We start from the raw sequence: 17903 nt of genomic DNA, 5'->3' as shown, positions 1-17903 counted from the left end.
TTCGGACACATGCCGGCTGATGAAATGAATATCGCCGCATGTGCGCCAGCTCTTGTACGGGCCTAACAATCCTATAGCACTCGATGAACATTGCGAAATCACCTAAACCTATTTGCTTACTAGTAAACTGCCAAACCCAGTCTCCTCTGTTAGCATTAGCCGAGCCACGTTCGTTCGCTCACTCACCGTTCGGTCCCCATTTCTCCCGCTGCCGCTTCGCTTGCTCCAGGCCGAGCCCAGTGCTCTCGTTCACGGAGAAAAAGCTGTAAACTTCCTCCACGGTTTTTGTATGTGCATTCTCCATCGTGGACGGACGGACACGCTGATAATAAACGGACTCGCAACCCCCCAAACACGAGCTTCTTTAAAGCCTTCAGTCCTGACTCCCCAAGACCTTCGGATCCACGAAAAACTTGATCCAAAAACAACCGTAGTGACTTTAGATAACAGGTACGCGATGATAGCCAAATTTAACTTTTTAGTTAGGGCGTTTAATTACAAGAAAAGTTACTAACCCGGGCTAATTCAACCAAAAATTACGCAACAGACATCGTAAACCTCGCTGGATGTTCTTGATCTTGAAAATGTTCGATGCCTGCTGGGAGTCTTAGTGTCCTTATGATGTGATAAATAACCTCAAAATTGTATTTCGGATCTATCATCGGCTCGTTCCCTTAAACCGCAGCCGGTGTTCGCAGCTCTAGCACCATCAGCACCAATCGCGTGTCTCTGCTCCGCCGCTCTCCTGATCCGCATGCAAAGCTCTCGCTGTCCGCATGTGGAATGCGTTCATTGGCTGCGCGGACTCCGGAAATTCCGTTCCTTCCTTTGACTTTTCTTCGTCACGTCAGTGTGTGGATCAGCTGACCCTCCTCGTTTGGGCCGACGTCATTCCAGATGAAGAAGGGTGTAGTGTAGCAAAGAAATTTCCCTAGAATGCACAATCTAGAAACGGTAGGGGTTTTGATTCATGCTAGGCAGGGACTCACCAAAAAGATTCATTCACTGACTCGTTCAGTGCCTCTTTCTGTAGGTTACGCCGGTAGGTGGCGAGAGTGAGTGTCGATGAGTCATTCGCGATTCACTAAATACGATTCGTTGACGACCGAATGGTTTTTTATTAATACTTTGCATTTTTATTTTTATATGATGTGATTTCATTTTTATAGTTGAAGGTTTAGTACGGTTTTTTTGTGTCTTTATATTGTCATTAGGCCTAATATTTTTTATTATTATTTTGTTTTAATAATTTTAGTAGCCTACATTATGTTAATAAAAATGAGAAACGTTTCCTGAATGTCACATGTGTTGTTTCATGAACCATTTTGTGTCCCATAATTGTTTTAATGAACTTATCTATTTTCCTGGATGATTGTAATGAAAATGTCGGCTTTTAGCCAAGCTTTCAAAAATACTATTATCTTGAGAAAAATTGACCAGAGTGAAAGTATGACAATTTGTTATACAACTTTTTTTCATACAATATAAAGGTTATTCCTGAATTTGAATCTTCAGTATTCCAACATTGGTAAAATCCCAGTTACAAATTATTTCAAATTATTTTACACACACAAAACTTTCATGTAAAGAATAACAGATGAATGGGTAAATTACATTACATGTACTAAATGTTGGTGACTGACACGCTTCTTTTCTCAGGATGGCTAAACCAATTTCTAATTAAAACAGATAATTTTTCTTTTTAGTTAATCTAAGACTAGTTAATCAGTTAAACAGCTGGTCATGTGGCCAAACATTTAAATATTTCTGTTATCCTTCTTATTTCTGTAAGAGACAATGTAGAAAGCAGGCTTGTGAGGACTCATTTTCTTCATATAGGGATTTGTACTGTTCTTCACCATTACCCAGTCGTCATTTGGAGAAAAAGCTTATATTTGAACACACAAGATAAGGCCACTCACTGCACACTGTCTCACTGATGAAAAGGAGGAATGAAACAACGTCTTAAGATTAACTTGGACCCTGGGTCTGCAGCCATTTTGCAACCCTGCAGGCTCAGATAAAAAGATAGCCCATATAATAGCTAAATTAGTTTTGCCAAAGCTGGGTTGCCATAGAGATATGACATGGGGCGTTCCATGTTGGCTTGTTTATAAGTCGATCTCATAGTCAAATGTCTATCTGGAATACAAAGTTGCAATAAACATTCACTAATTGTTTCCAGCTCTGAAAGTTCTTTTGATCACTTATGGGTAAATACACAAAAAACATTACTGTACACACTGATGTCCTATGGTTCCATAAAAGTCGATTTGGCTCATGGAAACAGAAATGAGAAAAAAAAAAAGAAAAGAAAAACAAAAGGCATCTTACAGCTCAGATTCATGGCCTATCTGTCAAAGTCTCTGACAGTTGCAATGAAAGGTGATTTTCCTTGAATGACACGATTATGAAACTTTAACCTCAAATCAGTACTGATTTATTCTTTATTATTCTGCATTTAAAATGTATTATAATATTATATTTGCTGCTGTCAAATCGATTAATCTAGATTAATCACGTCTAACATAAAAGTTTTTGTTTATATATCATATGTGTGTGAGTGTGTGTGTGTACACCCATATACTGTATGTATGCATAAATATGTATATATATACACACAAACACACATTATATAAACAAAAACTTGTATGTTAGATGCGATTAATTGCGAATAATCGATTTGACAGTACTAATTATATTAGATTAAAATATAAATTATATTATCTGTATTATTATATAATAATTTTAGGGACTTTTAAAATTGTGATTTTCAAGCCTAAAAATGTCAGGATTTTTTTTTAAATCGTGAATTTTTGTAGTTATGTTCATAACTTCATGGCATGGAATGTTAACTGAAATGATTCAAAATTCTTTATGCAGAAATCATTAACGACCAGAAAAATAATGGAAATCAAAAGATTGTGGAAACCAGGAATAATGCTCAGGTTTTGATTCCCTAACCTGTGAATCTAAACTGTGAACATATGAGGCTTTAACTGCTACAATAACATCCACAGTATAGCTTTATAGGATAAAACAAAAGATGGTCCGTTTTGTATCATAATTCCATTCACTGAAAGGTCATCTGAGCCAGTAATAGCCCATTTATCACACACCTCTTGACTGACACATTAATTGCAGCAGGCTTGAGAGAGAAAGAACAACTCAGTCAGCATCTCAATGCTGTGCAATGAATGTCAAGCTGTTTGGCACAACCTGTAGATGCAATTTATGGATTTATATCTGACTGTAACAGGTTCCAATTAGCTAAAAGTATCTTAAAATGATAACTATTAGCATTTTTCTATCTAAGTGGCTTCAGTTGTTGGGAGTGAAAGATGAGTTGGATTGTTTGAATCAGTAATAAGGCATCCCACACAGTTCATGAGAAGAGTCAGATGTTTCCGTAAAGATTACGCTGTGTTCAGTGTACCATCTTTTCTCTGTGTAATACATGGGATTACATTTGCATGCTAAACATATCAACAAAAGATAAGGCACATGACAAATCTTTAGTGAAGTGCGACACAGATCTGAGGCAAACCGTTCCTCAAAGTGTGTGTCATCTGAGAAGACGTGGCAGGAAGAATACACAAAGTCGCCTTTTGTCACCTGAGCATGGTTGTTTATTCAGAAAACCATCCCCTTGTTTGAGTTCCACAGATGTGGAATGTACTGTATTTGCTAACAACTCTTTCCCATATTCAGTCTATGTTTGGTATCAGTCCCTGGGCTGGAAGCCAAATGTTTGCCTTTTATGGTTCTGTAAAAAATCAAATGTAAGATTCTGGCATGTCAGGAGGATTGTAAAGCTCTCAAGATACAGGATAGGCAGGCTTTGTGAATCCATTCAGATTTACTGGATTCAGGCTGATCTGAAGTTAAAGCTTGGTTCTGACATATTAATCATTTGATCAAATAAATAAGCACATATTATAACTTTATTATTTATTAGTAACTAAATTCCAGCCAAACTAAACCACAAAATGTCTTTTACTAAGTGTTTCTTACGTAAAGGAACGTTTTAGGAGAAATTTCATGTAAGCGGACACTGCCATCTAGTGTATTTTATTTGTAATTGCACTACACATCAATAAACGGCAATCAACAATCACCACTTGTTTAAAATTATGTACATAGTCGACATTTATAGACATGTATAGACTCTACACTCTAAAATCTGTAAAAAACAACAACAACAAAAGACTTGCACTGCATTGCGTTGTGATTGATTGGAAATGTTCGTAAACAGATTATGTAGGCCTACTTGCAGAAAATTACAAGTATCTTTTCCTTTTTTCTAAGCATTTTTTCTTACAATAAATAAATGATTTTTTTGGACAATAATATAATATGATATAATACAATATAAAAATAACATTGCACAACCTTTATAATTATAATAATTCTAATACTTTTTTTAACGTTTTTCATAAGTAGTCTATTTATCATAGACTGTATTTATTTTATTTAAAATTTATTGTAATTACAGAGAACAAGTTTTTAATAGTTTTAGTTAACAATAACAGCACTGCTCACTTTAGCCTTGTCGACATTTTTAAAGGAAATCAAAAACATTTTAAAGGTAAGAAATTAAAAACTGTTAAAATTATTTAGAGAAGCATTTTATTTGAGTGCAATGCATTTTATTAACATGATATATAATATATAATGTTTAAAATCGTAAAGAAAACTACTTTAAAATAACTTTTTCAAAATGGAAAATGCACTGAGGATGTACACTTGTACCATTTGTTGTATGGACTGCCACTACAACAAAATATTAATAAGTAAGAAAAAAATCAGTTTCTAGCTTGTATTGTTAAAATCAAAACATTCGATATTCGTGATAGATCAGTTTCTGTTACATATTAAATATATCACATTTTTAATCAACAAAAGTGTGTCTGTTAGGACCCTTTTGCTTTGGCTGTGTCTCAAAACCTAGTGAGCTACCTACTTAGACAGCGATTTTGGGCGTCATGGGTGCGTGCAGCATTTTTTTGCCATGATAACTCAGAACGCTCTCAAAGAGATGCTAATACTGCTGTAGTAAGCAGATACATAGTGACACACATCCTTGAGGTCAGTGCCAGTATAACATGTATCAGTTCAGTTCCCGGCGCATGTGAAGTAGATCTCAAACACACACACACACACACACTGTCCAAGAGCTGCGTGTCGAACAACTTTGACTTCCAGCATTGATTTCGGCGACTTTACTTCGTCCTTTTTTCGTCGGAGAAACTATTTATTTTGTTAACATTAGTTGAAATAAAATGACTGAGCAATCGGCCCTGCTTCTGCGAAAACAGCTAGCAGGTAGGTGGCTAACTGTTAGCGTGAATAGTACAAGTCATCTTTATTATGTCATTCTAACTATTTCTTTTCCACACTATCTGTACTTTTCAACAAAATGACACAGTGTTTAACGGAAACCACTGTGACAGTGTTTGTGTAAGTGCTTATGGGCTTCGTATTTCTACTTGTGAAGTAATAAGGTCAGAAGGTTTGGCTAGCATGCTAGCTGAATAAGTTGGTGAGGTTGATCACAAAGCTTATACCCTGCCTGTATTAAAGAAAATAATCTAGTTATAAACATGGAATTGTATATATTTTAAAAGAATGGTAATGGATGGTAAGTTGTAGCATGTCATAGTATCAGTTGACACGTGTTAGTATGCAGTATACAAATTATTGGCCTGCCAAGTAGAAAACAATACCAACACATTTAGGTTTTGGGCTTTTATTATATGTATATTAGTACATTACGATATTTAGATCAATCTTTACATCTTTATCCCTACATATTAAAATCAATCATTTTTAATGCTTCAAGTGATCACAACATTACTAAGGTACAGTATGAAAACTAGACATTATGGTATTTGCAAGATTATTAGTGTTCTTAAAGGTTAACTTTAAGTCAGCATTAGATGACTGAAAATGTAATCTAATATCCAATATTGGCCGATATCTTACAGAGCTCAACAAAAACCCAGTGGAAGGTTTTTCTGCTGGTCTGATTGATGATGATGATATCTATCAGTGGGAGGTTGTCGTGATCGGCCCTCAGGACACATTATTGTAAGTAACCAATCCTGTGCTTTGGTTTAGTTGTGAGAGTGGCCATTTGACTAATCTAGTCTCCCGAAATGCTTAAATCTCTTCCAACAAAACCGTATACTCACTTTTTCTGTTTTTGATTTATAGCGAAGGTGGATTTTTTAAGGCGCATCTCAATTTCCCTCACGATTACCCACTTCGACCACCGAAGATGAAGTTTATTACGGAGATTTGGCATCCTAATGGTGAGTGCATGTCAGTTTTGGTGAAAACACCTGTTGTGGCTGACACTGATATTATTCTTCATTATCTCTAATCAGTTGCGAAGAACGGAGATGTGTGCATTTCAATCCTACATGAGCCAGGAGAGGACAAATTTGGCTACGAGAAACCCGAAGAGCGTTGGCTGCCCATCCACACCGTAGAGACCATCATGATTAGTGTGATCTCCATGTTAGCTGACCCTAATGGTGACTCGCCAGCCAATGTGGACGCAGCTGTAAGTTTAGTGATTTTGTTTTATAATAACAGTCACCATGAAATCAAAATTTGATATTATAAACATCACTGGTATTATTATGCAATTCATCACAGCAGATTATTCTAGAGGGAAAAATGGTTTGTTTTTAATCAAAATGATTCACATTTCATGAAAATATTTTAACTTGCTCAGCCTATTATGCATAGAATTGTGAAATGACTTGCTTTTTTAAAACGGATTAAAAAAACAACAACAACAAATAGCAGAAATAGCTGCTAATAGCAGTTAAAACAGCTCAAACATGAATTTTAGTCTGGGACTAGGCTTAAAGGGATACTTCACCGTTTTTTCATATTAAACTATGTTATTCCCTTAACTAAGACGAGTTGATACATAACTCTCTCGTCTCAGTGCGTGCACTCAATTGCTCTGGCGCGCGGCGACACTTTGATAGCACTTAGCTTAGCCCAGTTCATTCATTAGGATCCAGACAGAGATGAAGCTAGAAGCGACCAAACACCTCCACGTTTTCCCTATTTAAATAGTTACACGAGTAGTTACACGACCAAGTATAGTGACACAAAATAAAACGTGGTGCTTTTCTAAGCGGGTAAAAAGGTTAACTATAATGTATGGCGGAATAGCACTTGGGAGCACTTCGACTCGGTGCATAAATTGGTTCTAATGACAGAAGTGAGAGGGAGAGGATTTTTCAGGCGTGATGATATTACTGCGCCGAGTCCAAGTGCTCCCAAGTGCTATTCCGCCATACATTATAGGAATAAGAAAATAAGAATAATAATATAAAATAAAATAAGATAAGTATTGACAATTTAGAATTATGGTCATTTAAACTTTTTATCAACAATAATAAATGATGGAGAAGCAGTGTTCATGGTTAGTTCATGTTAACTAATGTATTTAGCCTAATTAATGTTAACAAATTAAACCTTATTGTAAAGTGTTAACATGACTTTCTTTATCAGATTTTTTGTAGGTTTCAAAAACGGCAAATAGATAATACATTAACAAAAATTGACACAAATGTATTCATGGATACAGCATTAAAGGGATAGTTCACCCAAAAAGGAACATTTCGTCATCATTTACTCACCCTTAATTTGTTTCAAACCTGTATCAGATTCTTCTGTTGAACACAAAAGATGATATTTTAAAGAATGTGGTAACCAGACAGTTGACGCCACCCATTAACTTCCTTAGTATTTTTTTTCCTACTATGAAAGTCAATGGCTACCGACAACTGTTTGATTTCCAATATTCTTTAAAATATCATCTTTTGTGTTCAGCAGAAGAAACTCGTACAGGTTTGAAACAACTTGAGGGTAAGTGATGACACAGTTTTCATTTTGAACTATCCATTTAATAGCACAAAAGGATGAATTTGAACTAAAAAAACTCCTCAAAAAAAATGACAGTGGAAAATCTTGTTTTCACTCTGAAATGTCACTCTAAGTAAAATGGGCAGTGAATTCCGATTCATGTTTTTGTTCTTCTGAAACAATAATTAAAACCTTCACATTTGTGTTCGGCTTGCAGAAAGAATGGAGAGAGGATCCCAACGGTGAGTTCAAGAGGAAAGTCGCCCGCTGCGTGAGGAAAAGCCAAGAGATGGCATTCGACTAGACGCCCCATCACGTTACTTTTGTTAGTACATATATTATTATCAGTTCCCATCTCCATATCTTGAGGTCAGAGACAGACGTTTCAGGATTTTTTTCTGCATTGATTTTAAAAACCCATTACACGCTCATATCAATTTAATAGGTTTAACTGATGTGTTGGATCACATTTTTCATCACAATGCTTCATTCACATAAATTGAATTCTAACCAGCCCCCCTAGATATGGCAATTACAAACCTTAATAGGGGATCACCTTTATTTTATTCACCAGTTATTTGGGGTAGCACCAGTTAGGGATATCAGAGCAAAGCCACCGTTGGATAATTAGTTTATTTTTTATTTTTTTATTTCTATCTGAATGTGTGAGTTATAGCACGTTTTGTTAATGTTGATTGTTTTTTTTTGTTTTTTTCCCCCCCACCCTCTAGTGTGTCTGAATTATTTATTATCTTAATTATGATGAAATGTACTGCATGACACTTGTGTTTTGACTCGCTTTTTTATCTGCCACTGAGCCATCAATTTTGAACAGTCTTTTATGCAATTCTGGCGTGTTCTGTGCGTTTATGGTACTAGTAGAGGCTGATGGTCCGAATCGATGCTGATTTCCCTCCTCACTGACATGTCGGGACAGCCCTGTTCCCTTAAAAAAAAAAAAAAAACAGTACCGCAGATGTCTCTCAAAGGGCCATCTCTTTCTCTGCTGCCTTAAGTTGTTCTCCTATCAATAAGGAAAATTGTATTCAGTGATGTCAAGTCCATCTCAACGTCTATTCAGTATTTGAGCTGGAATCCTCTTTTGGACAAACCAAAAAGTTACAGATTTGCATGAGACAGATAATATTTTTTGTATAAATGGTGAGCTCAAAAGCTGTATTTTTTGTGTATGTAAATATGATGTATTGTACCATAGCTGTATCAGTCATTTGTTTGTGATGTCCCCCCCTCCCCACACCCACACATGTAGTTTTGTAACCTCATTCATGACCATTCATCCCAAAGGCCCCATCATGTAATTGCTCATTAAAATGTAGCATTTGTCTTATCTTCTGTTTGTCCTTAAGTTTTATTCTCAGTCTTACCTTTGTCCTGTTGTTTATGTCTTGTGTCAGTCGTGTAAAAAGCAGTTACCTCAATAACTTCTAAGGGTGCATAAGATTCTTGGCAACACATCTTATCACAGTGAGATTTGTTTGGTGTTGTGTATTAATGCAAATGTAATTTTATTATTCAAAAGACAGAAAACAATATTAAGCAATAAGTGCTACATTTTCAGTTGGTCTCTGTCACGTTTTGATTTGAATCAGTGGTGTGAAACGCCACAGCTTTACTCCAGTTTGTATGGTCCTTGGTGGCATATTGATTTTTGACCACTATATGAATGTCATTTCTTTCTGGAGCAATCGTTTTTGTTCTTTAAGTTCAGATAAATAAAACCATTATTATGAACTCACTACACACCAAGCAGTGTTGTTTTTGTTAACTAAAACTATTAAAAGTATTTTTCATTAATATAAAATAAAATCTAATTATTAGATGGAAAAACTTGAGTATAAATTAGAAATTTATCTTGACAACTGGAACACATTTAAGTTGAAGTAATAAAATGAAATAAATGTCAAACTAAATAGAAATAAACTAAGAAAAATTACTAAATGAAAACTGACAAAAGCTATTTTCATATTCAAAATATGAATACATACTATAATATATAAATAATACTAAAAAATGGTTAAATATTAGATGAAAACTTGTCATCACAAATTTGAAATCACCAAAAAAATCACAAATTTGAAATGTTGCCTTGGCAACTAACAAATAATTTTAAGTACTATAATGATTAAAACTGAATTGAAAAGTTGAAACTATAGAAATGTATAAAAATGACAAAGGCACATAACAAAAGTGCTAAAAACAAATTATATAAGGTAATTTAAAATATTAAATACTATAAGTTAAGTCATTCATTAGACTGATTCGTTCAAAAATCATCGATTCATGATCGATTCATTCAGGAACAAAACATTGCTGTGTTGCTGCTGTAGGCGTGCAATGGCTATGTGGAAATGTTTGGAACTATGTGTGTGTGTGTGTGTGTATATATATTTACAAACTTTTGTTGGATGCGATTAATCGGATTGACAGCACTAATATAATATATAATATTATAGCACTAATACTAATGTAAATATTACTAAAACAATAACACTGGCAGTCGGGCACCAAGTGTATTAGTAGTACATCCTCATTCAATGACAAGAGATGCTGTTTCTCTTTAATATATTTTTATTTGATCGGCTCCTGCTTTAAATGACAGGCAGGAATCACAAGTAAAAAAATCTCCAACAGAATCAGAGTAAACACGCTCGCATACACATTAAAGAAAAAAAAAAAAAATCCATCCACATCCCACGCAGAAGTACCCAGAGAGATCCTGAGGGGTTTGTTACTGGCCAGGAGCAGACAGACTTTTGTTCATGAACTGTTTCTTCACAAAGCACACCCACCACTGAAGACCAAAGACATGTGAATGATTATCATCATCACTTCATTAGAAATTAGTCAAATAACATGAATTTCAAACATCCGAGAAAATGGATAAATTAATAGATAAAGTATATACATACATATATATATATATAAAATATACATTTTTCTTTATTTTGCATTAAAGTAACAAGAAAAATGTGCTTAATTATAATTCAAATAAATGTCATAATGCAAAGAAAAAAATAAACGTTTTTTACTTAGTTTGACTGATAATATTATATATAGTCTCACCTTGCTTGGTTTGTCTGTCTGAGGGTCGAACACACGGTCACACAATCTCAGTCCCGTCTCCTGTCGGATTTGCTGCAGGTAAGCCCTCATCGTTTCTGTCCAGGGGGAAAAGATAGTATCTAGATCAATTCGGCGATAACTCTTATAATAAACGTATCATAGAGAAGGTCTTAGTGGATGTGCAAATTAATCAGACTCAGTAACGTTTCGACTTTGTTGTGCCATACCTTCCTCCTGTTTGTTGGAAGGTTTAGCATACATTGCATTCAGAGGGAAGCCAGGTTCTCCAGGGATGGGAAAATTGGTAATCCCCAGCGTGTACATCTCCTTCTCTCCTTGGCCCCTTGAACTGCACTAGAAATCATTTATAAGATTATAGTTAAATACTTATGAAGCATTAGCTATGAGGAAAACCAACAACACCTGGCAAAAGATTAAGCACTGAATATTTGGATTATACCATGAAATAGTAGGTATATATATATATATATATATATATATATATATATATATATATATATATATATATATATATATATACATATATATATATTTTTTTTTTTTCAATAGTTACCTTTTGGAGCTTCTTGAGGCACTCAGAGATGTAAAGAGTGATGTAGATCAAAGTCCGATCAGCCTCATTCTATCAAAATGAAAGAAATAAATATTTTATGTATTTATATGCTTTATATAAGCCACTTTATGCACTACAGATATTGTCAAAGCAGCTTCACAGTAATAAACAGGAAAAAAAACAGTTAATGTTGCAGTACGTCAATTATGAAACATTCAATTTCAGATATAAAACAGCCCTACTGAAGACAATAGTGTCAGTTCAATCACAGTGTCAATGTTGCAAAGTTCATGAATTATAAAACAAATTAAATTCAGTGTTTGTTTTAAATTATTTATCTGTGCAGACCATTCCTTCTTCTTCTTCTTCTTTTTTTAAATACATGCACTGGTAATCTTTAATAAAAATAACTTCCCCCTCCTGTTTGCAGTGACCTCATTTCTCTGATGACGTATTTACCGGCGCGAGGGAGGGACAACCTGTCACTCACATGACATCACCAATAGCAAACCACAACCATACAATCAATTCCCGATGGACAAAATCAAATCCCGCCCTAAATTCTTGTTCGAGAAGCAGTTTCACTCAGATATACGTCACAACAGGGAAGTAAAGAGTATTGCAACTTCCATTTCATGCCGATTTTAAAGTGCATATTATATAAGAGTCTGAAATAAAAATTAAAAAAACTAATTAAAATCTGATATTAAACATGAGCGTTTGAGGTAAATACTCAAAAGATATGTGTATAGCTTTATTCTTCTCTCAGGACAGAACTATGAATTCGTGTTAAGGCACGCCAAGTACATTTTTCTAGGCTTCAGTACAGACATTCACTCCTTACCTTAATTTCATAGTTCTTGAAGAAAACATTGGCTTTGAAGTAGTAGATGGCCTCATCGATTATATCTGTGTCTTTGGCTGAATATGGAAAGAGGAACGAACAGCTGATTTGTCAAAGACGCTTTACTAATGATGGCCATTTAAGGAAGAATCTCACACATCTCAGATCTGACAGTACTGCCTAGAATCAAGCAAACTTTCTTACTTTCTTTAGAAGCAGGACCCTTAAACTGTGTTTTAAGGGGCAATAACGCCATATTCCCCACCAGTTTGGTGTCTGAGTCCATCAGGCTTGAGTGGTAAGCCTGAAGAAAGGGAGAAAATGCAAGCTTGAGTCAAAGTCAAACATAATTATTTCTGTAATATAGCACATTTTATATATTTATTTATTCATTTTAAATAACCGATATTTGAAGAGAATCAGTCAGTTTTCATTGCACTGAATGCAAATGAGGAAATCCAGTTTTTTGCATCATGAACAAATGCAACAAATCTGTTTCCGCAACATATTTCTGATACTTCCACATGTATACTTGGGCAATAAAGCATAAAGACCAAAACATAATTTCCTTGTAAAACTGTTACATTTATAGAAAAATGGCCAGAGTAAGATGATGTATAGGTTAGCGCTGTGGCTAATAATAATGCTAAAATATCTTTCTTGTTCGCTCCAGCTGTAAAACATGGCACAGCGGCTGCTCACAAAGCAAACAATTGCGCACATCGTTTAAATCATAACGTTTAAATAATTTCTTACCGGCATTTTGGTACGATATGTCCCAAACCTAGCAGGCAAAAATGAAAATGTCAGAGCTGCAAACCCGCCGCTTCCGCTGTCCCACCCTACACAGATACAGGAAGTTACCAGTACAGTATCCCGTCGTAACCACTAGGGGGCGCCGAAGAACAGCAGCATCGCTCCTTCACTTTCTTTCCACCAGAAAATTTCTTTGAAAATCTTAAAGATGTCCAACCCATTTTGACGTCTCGGCTGTCAAAACCAAGCGAGCTACTTATCTAGACAAGTGCATTAGGTTTTAACAAGGATGTAATCAAGATTGGATGGCCAAATATAACAGTTTCACATCCCACTACTGAACAACACATAATGATAAACCACTCTTCTGCATAGGACATGTCTCCATTAACGTTTCCCTAAGGTTGTAACGTTTTGAGACATATGTAACGACGACTGAATAAAAAAATAAATATTAAAACCACATTGTCATTTCCATATTTTTATTGCAAAAATAAATAGACAATTCTAAAAAACTGATTACATTTTATAAAACTCTGCTAAGAAGATTGAGACACAGCACAGGTTTTGGTTGCACCCTCCAACCAATGATATTATGAACATGACAGAATATTGTTTAAATAAATGAAACTCTTATTTAGTGGAACACATATAAATGTAGTCTGGCTTCATGTGGGATTTCTTCAAGAATCTGCTGTGCCTTGGAAGAACTCATCAAAGTTCGTGTTACTGGGTTCCTCATTAAATTCCTAGAGAAAAGAGAAAAAATTGATCAGTTTAATGTTTACATTTATAATTTGGTTGTAATTTGATCTAAAACAACTTTAAAAAATGTTTGTTTTTTTAAATAAACAGGTTTTTATAAATGTGTACATTAGTTGAAAGGAGCCTTATGCGCAAACCTTGGGCTCTTTAAACTCCAGGTCTTCACCATACTGTATGGAGAAATCAATGTGCTGCAGGACAATGTTGATGCCCTCCTCATCAGTGCGATCAAAGGGCAGGAATCGAACCATACTGTAATCATCAATCTAAAAAAAAAAAACAGTGCAATTTTGACAATTTACTAAAGAATGTTTGTAAAAGTTTTACCACCAGATAATATCAGTGTGAAGATGCTAAGGCTGAACGATTAATCGAAATAAAATCGAAATAGTGATAGGGCCATGCGATTATCAAACTGCAAATGCTGTGATTTAATTAAATAAATATACAGTGTGAGACTTCAGTAAAGAGCTTCAACAGATTTGTAATAAGAATCGTTTATAACCTGTAGCCAACAAAGTATTTCTGCAAAAATTAAAAAATAAAGACAGAAAAATAAAGAAATTAAGACATAAATATTAGTTGTAATTATTGTAATATTATTATGAATAAATACTCAATTTGTGTACAGTGAAGTAGTATTATTAAATAGATTTCTTTTTTTTATGATAATAATGATATTTTTAGTCATACAGAAAAGGAAAAAGAAATTGAAGAAATGAAGACAAATATTAGTATTCTGTTTTTACAGTTGTACTGAAAATAAAATTATTATTATTATTAAATACTCAATTTGTACAATTAAGTAATATTATTACAATAGAAATATATATCTTATTTTGGTTAACACAATTTAATTAATTAATAATAATTATTATTATCCTCATCATTTGATAGTCATATTTATATATAATCAACAATGATTTTTGGTCAAATTTTGCAGCCCAACAAACAAGTACAGCAAACCTGAAGCTTTTTTTTTTTTAAATCGCATTTTTAATACAGAATTTTTCCTCAAAATTGTTCAGCCCTAGATGATGCACTTGAATTGCACATATACCAGTATTTATCAACTCCTCGACTCGAGGAAGAATCATTGTAACTGCAACTTACCAAACCACAAATGGCCTTGGTTAATTTTCTGAATTTCTTGCTTCTCAAAGCAACAGAGTTGTCCTCCATCACGGAGTACATATCCGGGTCTAGATACCTGCAAATAAAACAGAACAACAAAAAACACACTGTTATGACACTTAAAATGTAAGTTTAAAAAGTGATCTCATTTCAAGATCTCTCGAAACATACTTCTCTATTTCCTTCTTAGCCTTTGGATTGAGTAGATCCATTTTAGTCATTATATTGACTTGTGGAATTTCTAGCAACACCATAGCACTCAAGGCGGCCATAACTCCAGAGATAAACTAGAAAATGAATTACAACAAATATAAAATTTAGGTTTTTACAATTTCAATCATTTCTTAATCAAAATTACTAAAAAAAAATCCAGCCCACAGTTGCTGAAACACACTTCCACTTCATAGAACTGCAACACTGTTTTTGTTGTGTTTGTCACCGTGAGACAAGCATTACCTTGAAGGTCTCGACCATGAACTGAGAGTCAACCAGGAAGACGCCACACACGCGGAACTCCCACTGCTGTAGCTGCTCCACAAGATGCTTCATAACAGGCAGATGTGTGTACAGCTCGATCTGACCTGCAGTCAAGAGGACACAATGCTCTTTACTGTTCCACGCCAGTCCTCAAACAGCACCATACCATCGACCACATCACCTCTTACCAGGGCAATCAAACAGTATATAGTCATCCTCCACATGACCAAGACTCTCTTCCAGCCAGTCAAAGTTGTTGGCGAAATACTCCATACAGAAGATCAGTCCTCCATTGGGGCCGAATCTCAGGGAGTCATCCTCCATGACGTCATCTACTTGGATCAGTTCTCGAATATCTGCATACAAGTGCAATTGCATAAGAACACACTAGATGTCTATAAACACAAACTACTTACAGAAATGACACTATTGAGCACAAGCTGCATAGAGTTCTTTCTCTGCCTAGAAAACGCAAAAAAAAACAAGCTTTTGAATGTAGACCTATAAGCAGTTTTTTTCTCTAGGATGGTGTATTGAAGTTAACATAAATGACAAATGATAAATGCTAAAACAAGGGCAGTTGCAACACTAGTTATAAAATACAAACTGGGTAACACTTTCTCAGTTGGTAACATTAGTTAATACATGAACTAGTAACAATGAGCAATGCATTTGTTAAAGTATTAATTTATCTTTGTTAATATAAGTTAATAAAAATACAGTCGTTCATTGTTTGTTCGTGTTAGCTCACAGTGAATTACCTAACGTTAACAAATACTGATTGATGTTGACAAAATTTGATTTTAATAATGTATTAGTAAATGTTGAAATTCACATGAACTAAGAGTAATAAATGTCGTAGTTCATTCATTCTTAGTTCTTGTTAACTAAAGTAATGTGTTAATCAAATCACTGTATAAATTTTTTTTTTTTTACAGTATTTGCGGGGTTTTTTTGGTCATTTGCACCACTAATTCTGAAATACAAATTGTATTTCATGTTCAATTGATGATTGTAGGTAAAATTGTTCGGTACTATACGGTTATCTGGACCACATGTGATGACCTACCCCAACCCCGCCCCTAAACCTACCCGTCACTGGGGTTACGACCAACCAAGAGCGGTTGTGGTCACGTGTGGTCCAGATAACCGTATAGTACCAATTGTTCTTTACCTAGATATTTTCTTTTGAATGTTTACAATATGCAATGAATATTACATCACTCGAATATCTATTTTAAGACTGTTTGGGACTATTCAATTTATTTGAGCAAAAAGGAGTTAACTAATTTAACTTTAAATAATTATAATGCAGTAAAATTAAAATAATCAATGAAATGAAAATGTTTAATAAATTAATGTTAATCGATCTTACTGTGAACGCCTCCGTGTAATGTCATATAATATAATTTTATTTTATTGTGGTATTTATTATTTGTGAGTAATAGCTTCCTTATTATTTAATTATTAAATATATATTTATTTACTTTTTTTGGATTTTTTGTGGGTGTGTTAAAACAATGATACTGCCTGTTTGTTTTAAAGGCATTATCATTAAAGGTTTTAACACTTTTAAGTTGTTTTACTAAAAGTATGTAATGATATACTGTCTGCACATTACTGTCTACCAGTGAAAAGCTTGAAAACATTTGACAGAATTTGTTTCTCATGAACCATAAAACCTTTTTGATATGAACATATGTTCAAAATAAAAACAAAAAAGATCTGCGAGTAAGTGATGTGTATCTATGTACCGGTTCCTCACCTGCCATGACAGGATACTCAAAATGTTCTGCAGCTGGATCCAGATTCACCACCTGTACAGATCGGTTGAGGGCCTGGCAATGATCTATCATTGTGGCACAGTAAGTACTCTTAAAAAAAGGAAAAAATAACTCTGATTTATTATTGTTATAAGCAACAATATAGGCCTACACTGGTTGATGCATTGTACTTATAATCACGCGCAATGCAGACCAGTCTAGTGTTTAGGATTTTACACAGATATACTCACAATAAAACAACAAAATCATAATTATTTCGAATCATATAGTACGTTAGCCCAACTAGTCATACTGCTGCTTAATTACCTTTCCACTTCCGGCAGGACCCATCACTAGTTGCGCGTATCGAGGCATTGTCAATTCTCCGGCTCCAAAAGCACGAGATGTTATGTCGTTTTCTCTTAACGCACAGAAAAATGTTATTTGTCTCCGCGATGTGTTCCACTTACCATTCCTACAGTTGCCATGCTGTTTTTTCGTCATCTAGTACGGAAGCCCGCTAGAGTCAAAACACTGGAAACGCACACACGCGCATTGTCGGATGGGATTTCAGGTCGTCTTATATCACTTGTATATGCCACAGATCTCACAGTTC

At 34.7% G+C, this 17903-nt stretch overlaps 4 protein-coding genes across 5 annotated transcripts in view; 1 reads left to right on the top strand and 3 right to left on the bottom strand.

Annotated features, from left to right (window-relative positions):
• atp2a2b (ATPase sarcoplasmic/endoplasmic reticulum Ca2+ transporting 2b) overlaps nucleotides 1-990 on the bottom strand; it is a 35690-nt gene extending 34700 nt beyond the window's left edge. Inside the window, exon 1 of one of the 2 annotated variants that reach the window (XM_079846712.1) lies at nucleotides 169-990. Coding sequence is in view for 1 of the 2 variants with exons in the window: in XM_079846711.1 (XP_079702837.1) it covers nucleotides 187-304 (118 nt within the window). In the remaining variant the exon portion in view is untranslated. The remainder of the gene's footprint in view (nucleotides 1-168) is intronic. The other variant, XM_079846711.1, reaches the window with a different exon arrangement.
• A 4082-nt stretch (nucleotides 991-5072) lies between these two features.
• ube2g1b (ubiquitin-conjugating enzyme E2G 1b) lies at nucleotides 5073-9238 on the top strand. The gene is made up of 5 exons (XM_079898421.1): nucleotides 5073-5325; nucleotides 5988-6090; nucleotides 6217-6314; nucleotides 6390-6568; nucleotides 8108-9238. Exons 1-5 carry the CDS (start codon nucleotides 5283-5285, stop codon nucleotides 8192-8194), a joined length of 510 nt encoding a protein of 169 aa, XP_079754547.1. The 5' UTR covers nucleotides 5073-5282; the 3' UTR covers nucleotides 8195-9238.
• Nucleotides 9239-10468: 1230 nt separating this feature from the next.
• On the bottom strand, nucleotides 10469-13257 carry arpc3 (actin related protein 2/3 complex, subunit 3). Its single transcript, XM_079848040.1, has 7 exons — nucleotides 13149-13257; nucleotides 12597-12696; nucleotides 12393-12469; nucleotides 11549-11617; nucleotides 11202-11328; nucleotides 10975-11069; nucleotides 10469-10702 (listed from the first exon to the last, which is right to left on the bottom strand). Exons 1-7 carry the CDS (start codon nucleotides 13152-13154, stop codon nucleotides 10640-10642), a joined length of 537 nt encoding a protein of 178 aa, XP_079704166.1. The 5' UTR covers nucleotides 13155-13257; the 3' UTR covers nucleotides 10469-10639.
• A 356-nt stretch (nucleotides 13258-13613) lies between these two features.
• Nucleotides 13614-17855, bottom strand: gpn3 (GPN-loop GTPase 3). The gene is made up of 8 exons (XM_079848036.1): nucleotides 17615-17855; nucleotides 17290-17398; nucleotides 15713-15880; nucleotides 15504-15628; nucleotides 15219-15334; nucleotides 15027-15123; nucleotides 14051-14179; nucleotides 13614-13897 (listed from the first exon to the last, which is right to left on the bottom strand). Exons 1-8 carry the CDS (start codon nucleotides 17789-17791, stop codon nucleotides 13832-13834), a joined length of 987 nt encoding a protein of 328 aa, XP_079704162.1. The 5' UTR covers nucleotides 17792-17855; the 3' UTR covers nucleotides 13614-13831.
• Nucleotides 17856-17903: the final 48 nt, after the last annotated feature.

Source organism: Squalius cephalus (assembly GCF_949319135.1).
Source record: "Squalius cephalus genome assembly, chromosome: 17".
NCBI lineage: Eukaryota > Metazoa > Chordata > Actinopteri > Cypriniformes > Leuciscidae > Squalius > Squalius cephalus.
The sequence above is the reverse complement of the archived record's forward strand: the minus strand, read 5'-3'. Positions and strand labels throughout refer to the sequence as shown.

What these genes read in the sequence shown, in the direction of transcription:
- arpc3 (XM_079848040.1), bottom strand. An exon ending in GCCTCAAGAAGCTCCAAAAG is followed by an intron (nt 11,329 to 11,548) that starts GTAACTATTGAA and finishes AATGATTTCTAG; the next exon opens with TGCAGTTCAAGGGGCCAAGG. An exon ending in TTCCAACAAACAGGAGGAAG is followed by an intron (nt 11,070 to 11,201) that starts GTATGGCACAAC and finishes CCCCCTGGACAG; the next exon opens with AAACGATGAGGGCTTACCTG.
- ube2g1b (XM_079898421.1), top strand. Translation starts at nt 5,283, where the DNA reads ATGACTGAGCAATCGGCCCTGCTTCTGCGAAAACAGCTAGCAG. An exon ending in TCTGCGAAAACAGCTAGCAG is followed by an intron (nt 5,326 to 5,987) that starts GTAGGTGGCTAA and finishes GATATCTTACAG; the next exon opens with AGCTCAACAAAAACCCAGTG. An exon ending in GGAGATTTGGCATCCTAATG is followed by an intron (nt 6,315 to 6,389) that starts GTGAGTGCATGT and finishes ATCTCTAATCAG; the next exon opens with TTGCGAAGAACGGAGATGTG.
- gpn3 (XM_079848036.1), bottom strand. Translation starts at nt 17,791, where the DNA reads ATGACGAAAAAACAGCATGGCAACTGTAGGAATGGTAAGTGGAACACA. An exon ending in TCATGGTCGAGACCTTCAAG is followed by an intron (nt 15,335 to 15,503) that starts GTAATGCTTGTC and finishes TTCATTTTCTAG; the next exon opens with TTTATCTCTGGAGTTATGGC. An exon ending in TGGAGTTTAAAGAGCCCAAG is followed by an intron (nt 13,898 to 14,050) that starts GTTTGCGCATAA and finishes TCTTTTCTCTAG; the next exon opens with GAATTTAATGAGGAACCCAG.